The 6,561-nt window shown below is 45.6% G+C and overlaps 1 protein-coding gene across 1 annotated transcript; it reads right to left on the bottom strand.

Moving 5' to 3' along the window:
- Positions 1 to 2,260: 2,260 nt before the first annotated feature.
- Positions 2,261 to 5,998, bottom strand: LOC135521094 (leucine-rich repeat neuronal protein 4-like). Its single transcript, XM_064947035.1, has 3 exons — positions 5,750 to 5,998; positions 4,342 to 4,560; positions 2,261 to 3,845 (listed from the first exon to the last, which is right to left on the bottom strand). The coding sequence occupies exons 1-3, from the start codon at positions 5,761 to 5,763 to the stop codon at positions 2,816 to 2,818; spliced, it is 1,263 nt and encodes a 420-aa protein (XP_064803107.1). The 5' UTR covers positions 5,764 to 5,998; the 3' UTR covers positions 2,261 to 2,815.
- Positions 5,999 to 6,561: the final 563 nt, after the last annotated feature.

The raw sequence follows: 6,561 nt of genomic DNA, 5'->3' as shown, positions 1-6,561 counted from the left end.
ATTAACCACATCACTAGAGCCCTGATGAACTACATTAACCACATCACTAGAGCCCTGATGAACTACATTAACCACATCACTAGAGCCCTGATGAACTACATTAACCACATCACTTGAGCCCTGATGAACTACATTAACTACATCACTAGAGCCCTGATGAACTACATTAACCACATCACTAGAGCCCTGATGAACTACATTAACCACATCACTAGAGCCCTGATGAACTACATTAACCACATCACTAGAGCCCTGATGAACTACATTAACCACATCACTAGAGCCCTGATGAACTACATTAACCACATCACTAGAGCCCTGATGAACTACATTAACCACATCACTAGAGCCCTGATGAACTACATTAACTACATCACTTGAGCCCTGATGAACTACATTAACCACATCACTAGAGCCCTGATGAACTACATTAACCACATCACTAGAGCCCTGATGAACTACATTAACCACATCACTAGAGCCCTGATGAACTACATTAACACATCACTAGAGCCCTGATGAACTACATTAACCACATCACTAGAGCCCTGATGAACTACATTAACCACATCACTAGAGCCCTGATGAACTACATTAACCACATCACTAGAGCCCTGATGAACTACATTAACTACATCACTTGAGCCCTGATGAACTACATTAACCACATCACTAGAGCCCTGATGAACTACATTAACCACATCACTAGAGGCCTGATGAACTACATTAACCACATCACTAGAGCCCTGATGAACTACATTAACCACATCACTAGAGCCCTGATGAACTACATTAACCACATCACTAGAGCCCTGATGAACTACATTAACTACATCACTTGAGCCCTGATGAACTACATTAACCACATCACTAGAGCCCTGATGAACTACATTCACATCACTAGAGCCCTGATGAACTACATTAACCACATCACTAGAGCCCTGATGAACTACATTAACTACATCATTAACCCACATCACTAGAGCCCTGATGAACTACATTAACCACATCACTAGAGCCCTGATGAACTACATTAACCACATCACTAGAGCCCTGATGAACTACATTAACTACATCACTAGAGCCCTGATGAACTACATTAACCACATCACTAGAGCCCTGATGAACTACATTAACCACATCACTAGAGCCCTGATGAACTACATTAACCACATCACAAGAGCCCTGATGAACTACATTAACCACATCACTAGAGCCCTGATGAACTACATTAACCACATCACTAGAGCCCTGATGAACTACATTAACCACGTCACTAGAGCCCTGATGAACTACATTAACCACATTACTAGAGCCCTGATGAACTACATTAACCACATCACTAGAGCCCTGATGAACTACATTAACCACATCACTAGAGCCCTGATGAACTACATTAACTAGATCACTTGAGCCCTGATGAACTACATTAACCACATCACTAGAGCCCTAATGAACTACATTAACCACATCACTAGAGCCCTGATGAACTACATTAACCACATCACTAGAGGCCTGATGAACTACATTAACCACATCACTAGAGCCCTAATGAACTACATTAACCACATCACTAGAGCCCTGATGAACTACATTAACCACATCACTAGAGGCCTGATGAACTACATTAACTACATCACTTGAGCCCTGATGAACTACATTAACCACATCACTAGAGCCCTGATGAACTACATTAACCACATCACTAGAGGCCTGATGAACTACATTAACCACATCACTAGAGCCCTGATGAACTACATTAACCACATCACTAGAGCCCTGATGAACTACATTAACCACATCACTAGAGCCCTGATGAACTACATTAACCACATCACTAAAGTGTCTCTCCTCTTCAATCTGAGATCAGACTACCGTGTCCCGGAGATGGGAGAAGGCGCACATTGCCAAACCCCGCTGAGATACTGAGGCCTTCAGCCAAGGCAATTCTCACCCCCCCCCCTCAATCTTCTGAATGGAACTCAAACTCACCAAAGCCCTGAGTAGCCAGTATGACTGTATAAGCTTGTTCAGGTAGACCGATGGAAATTGAGTGTCGGCTTTACACACAGTCCCTGGCTCCTTCTCACCTTTCACCATTCTCACACCCAATCCCAGTCTCGTTCCCACATTGTTATACTTGTAGTTATACTGCCCTCATCTGGCCACCATACATACTGTTATGGAAATAAATGTGATATGCAAATATAGCCTCCCTGTCTTTTCTCTGCAGGGTTCTACAACATTAAAACAATACAAGTAGGAAAATATAATTTTATTACAACTTAATGGAAAATGAGATGTTCAAAACAAAAATGATTTGACTTTATTTCTTAAAATCAACTTTTTTGAGTTGAGTACTGTGTGGTGAGATGTATAAACTGCTGTAGGGTGGTAGGTACGTGGGTAAGGGTGGTAGGTATGTGGGTAAGGGTGGTAGGTATGTGGGTAAGGGTGGTAGGTACGTGGGTAAGGGTGGTAGGTATGTGAGTAAGGGTGGTAGGTATGTGGGTAAGGGTGGTAGGTATGTGGGTAAGGGTGGTAGGTACGTGGGTAAGGGTGGTAGGTATGTGGATAAGGGTGGTAGGTACGTGGGTAAGGGTGGTAGGTATGTGAGTAAGGGTGGTAGGTATGTGGGTAAGGGTGGTAGGTATGTGGGTAAGGGTGGTAGGTATGTGGGTAATGGTGGTAGGTATGTGGGTAAGGGTGGTAGGTATATGGGTAAGGGTGGTAGGTACGTGGGTAAGGGTGGTAGGTATGTGAGTAAGGGTGGTAGGTATGTGGCTACGGGTGGTACGGATGGTTACAGGTGTTATTATTCATTGCGTACGTTAGTGGATAACTTCAGCTGGTCTGTCTGCGTGTATCGTGCAGAGGGAGGCACAGTGTGTTCGTCGGTGTGTGTGTAGGCCGGGTTAGTGATTGAAACCAGGCTGGTGAGACGTGGGTTGTAGAGTGTGTGTGCCCGCGGCTCAATCAGAGAGTGTGTGTTTCGCATCTTCCAGATCCTGTGAAGAAACACACTCATCACAACAACCGTCATCCCCAGGGCGACACACAGTCCCGTCAGCACGTACAACACAACCGTCTCTACACCTACTGGGGTGGACACATGCACACAGCGGGTGTGTGACGTTCCAGCTCCATTCAGTGCGCTTACACACACTCCATATCTCCGTCCCGCTTTTAGCCCGAACACACTGGCCTGGCGTGACCAGGCGCTCACGCTGCCGTTACTGAACACACTGCCGTTCTCTCTCAGCGCCCACACACCAAACTTACTCACAGCCGAGTAGGGGGCGCACCAACGCACCCTCACAGCCTCGGGCCATACCCCCCACACCTCCAGCGCCACCACAGGGTCAGGGGTCACAGAGTTTGGAGTCAGGCCCGGACAGCGGCAGCTCTGACCCTTGGCCTCCCTGACCTCTGGACAGGGTCTCTGCAGGTGCAAGCAGGGGTTAAAGTCACACAGATTCTCCTTCGTGAGTTTGCCTCCTTCCTCCTCCTCCGTTACTTTCTCCTCTTCTTCAGACTCATCGTCATAGTCGCCCTCGTGACCTATGAACTGATGAGGGGGAAGGGTGGGCATGCGAGTGGGGTGAGGACAGCAGGGTGGCTTTTTGGGGGCGCGAGATGGTGCTGGAGTTGTTGCCATGGGGTTTGTCGCCACCGGTGACATGACTGTGTGAGGGATGTGTGGCTGGGTGCTTGAGTCTTTAGGGGGGACTGTTGCACTGGTTACTACTGTTGTCATGGCAGCACTGGTCTTGATGGTCCCTGCAATGGTCGTCACGGTCACTGTTTCTAGAACTCTCTGTGTGGAGATCCCCAAACTCTCATATCTGTAAGCACAGTAAACATAATATATATTAACTCTGTATTGAAGATAATGGTAAGAAAAATGTACAAGCTCTCTGGGCTATCACTCCAGTTCTAAACTAGATTCAGCCTGGACTCCATTCATATTCGTCAGACCTATGACTACAGCTCTCTGGGATATCACATGTAGGCCTCCCGAGTGGCACAGCGGTCTAAAGCACTGCATCGTAGTGCTAGAGGCGTCACTACACACCCTGGTTTGATCCCCGGGCTGTATCACCAACCGGCCGCGATCGGGAGTCCCATGGAGCGGTGCACAATTGACCCAGCATCGGCCGGGTTTGGCCCGGGTGGTAGGCCCGTAATTGTAAGTAAGAATTTGTTCTCAACTGACTTGCCGAGTTAAATAAAGGGTCAATATTTGTAATTTTTTTAAAACATCACTCCAGTTCTAAACTGGATTCAGCCATTCATATCTATCAGACCTAGACTAAAGCAGTGGATGTTAGAGCTACTCACTTGTCTGTTGGAATGCTGTTGGAGATATGTCCGTCTGGACTGCTAATGTCTGTTGGACGGCTGTCTGTGCTCGGTTGGATGGTTGTGGGTGTGTTCGTCTCACTGACTGTCAGTGTGTTTGGAGTGACGAAGACTGGAGTCTGGTCACCTATAGCTGTTGTCCAAATGACACACACGGTGAAGGCCCAGGCGGATATCAGGTGAAGAGGTGACATCTCACTGAGAACAACAACAACAACAACAACACAGTGAAGGCCCAGGCGGATATCAGGTGAAGAGCTGACATTTCACTGAGAACAACAACAACACACACAGTCCCAACCCAGCCATCAGCTCTTCAATGGAAAGTTAGATGCAGCACTAAGAGGTTTAACAGCAGAGCTATGGCAGTAAAGATATACATGGCAGTATATTGACAGTAAAGATATACATGGCAGTATATTGGCAGTATAGATATACATGGCAGTAAAGATATACATGGCAGTAAAGATATACATGGCAGTATATTGGCAGTAAAGATATACATGGCAGTATATTGGCAGTATAGATATACATGGCAGTAAAGATATACATGGCAGTAAAGATATACATGGCAGTATATTGGCAGCATAGATATACATGGCAGTATATTGACAGTAAAGATATACATGGCAGTATATTGGCAGTAAAGATATACATGGCAGTAAAGATATACATGACAGTGTATTGGCAGTAAAGATATACATGGCAGTATATTGGCAGTATAGATATACATGGCAGTAAAGATATACATGGCAGTAAAAACATACATGGCAGTATATTAACAGTAAAGATATACATGGAAGTATATTGGCAGTATAGATATACATGGCAGTAAAGATATACATTGCAGTAAAGATATACATGGCAGTATATTGGCAGCATAGATATACATGGCAGTATATTGACAGTATAGATTTACATGGCAGTATATTGACAGTATAGATATACATGGTAGTAAAGATATACATGGCAGTAAAGATATACATGGCAGTAAAGATATACATGGCAGTATATTGGCAGTATAGATATACATGGCAGTATATTGACAGTATAGATATACATGGCAGTATAGATATACATGGCAGTATAGATATACATGGCAGTATAGATATACATGGCAGTATATTGGCAGTATAGATATACATGGCAGTAAAGATATACATGGCAGTATATTGGCAGTAAAGATATACATGGCAGTATATTGACAGTAAAGATATACATGGCAGTATATTGACAGTAAAGATATACATGGCAGTAACACACACACACGCACGCACGCACGCACGCACGCACGCACGCACGCACGCACGCACACACACACACACACACACACACACACACACACACACACACACACACACACACACACACACACACACACACTTACCAACACATCCTCATTGTCCTGCTACCATACACTCGTTCCAGAATGTTCCCAAATGAAAGATGAAGGTACCGAGTATTGTGTCCCGTGGGAGGAGTTGTCGGTCTACAGCGAAGCTGTATGGAGCCTTGTTAAAGCCGTGTTCTGTCTGGTCCTCTTGTGTTTTATATCCTTCAGCGAGATAGAGGACCGAGGGGGCTGCTGCCTACCAGGGTAAAAATTGGGAGTGTTACTTGATTACACACACATTTTTCACAAAGATTGCACTTACACACAGAGAGAGAGAGAGAGAGAGAGAGAGAGAGAGAGAGAGAGAGAGAGAGAGAATATATGGGCACACTCGTTTACAGTTGTTGCTTAGCGATGTGAGGTCACATTCCAGGCTCCCATCGCCACGGACACACAGGTCTAAGAACATCCTAGAATACTCCCTCCTGCATAACTAAGACACAGCTCATACTGATTACAGATTACACACACACACACACACACACACACACACACACACACACACACACGGGTCTTATCTGGTCTCGGGGCGTCAGTGGCTCAGTCATCAGACCCCCAGCAACAGAGAGCAGAGGTATGCTCCTAGACGTCCTGACGGGCAGCCCCACAGGTGGTGAGGTTAAGCAACATCACTTCTGCTACACTGACCCTCAACAAGGGGGCAACTAAATACTCAGTCCCCTCCTGTACTCCCTGTTCACTCAAGACTGCGTGACCCGCGCATGACTACAACACCATCATTAAGTTTGCAGACGACACGACGGTGGTAGGCCTGATCACAGACTATGACGAGACAGCCTGTAGGG

This window comes from Oncorhynchus masou, chromosome 29, assembly GCF_036934945.1.
Source record: "Oncorhynchus masou masou isolate Uvic2021 chromosome 29, UVic_Omas_1.1, whole genome shotgun sequence".
Classification (NCBI taxonomy): Eukaryota; Metazoa; Chordata; class Actinopteri; order Salmoniformes; family Salmonidae; genus Oncorhynchus; species Oncorhynchus masou.
Note: the sequence above shows the minus strand (reverse complement) of the source record. Positions and strands in the feature narration are given on the sequence as shown.

Bases quoted from the DNA above. Each gene is read 5' to 3' on its own strand.
- LOC135521094 (XM_064947035.1), bottom strand. The intron at 3,846-4,341 runs GTGAGTAGCTCT...CTGTGCTTACAG, and splicing joins AACAGCATTCCAACAGACAA to ATATGAGAGTTTGGGGATCT.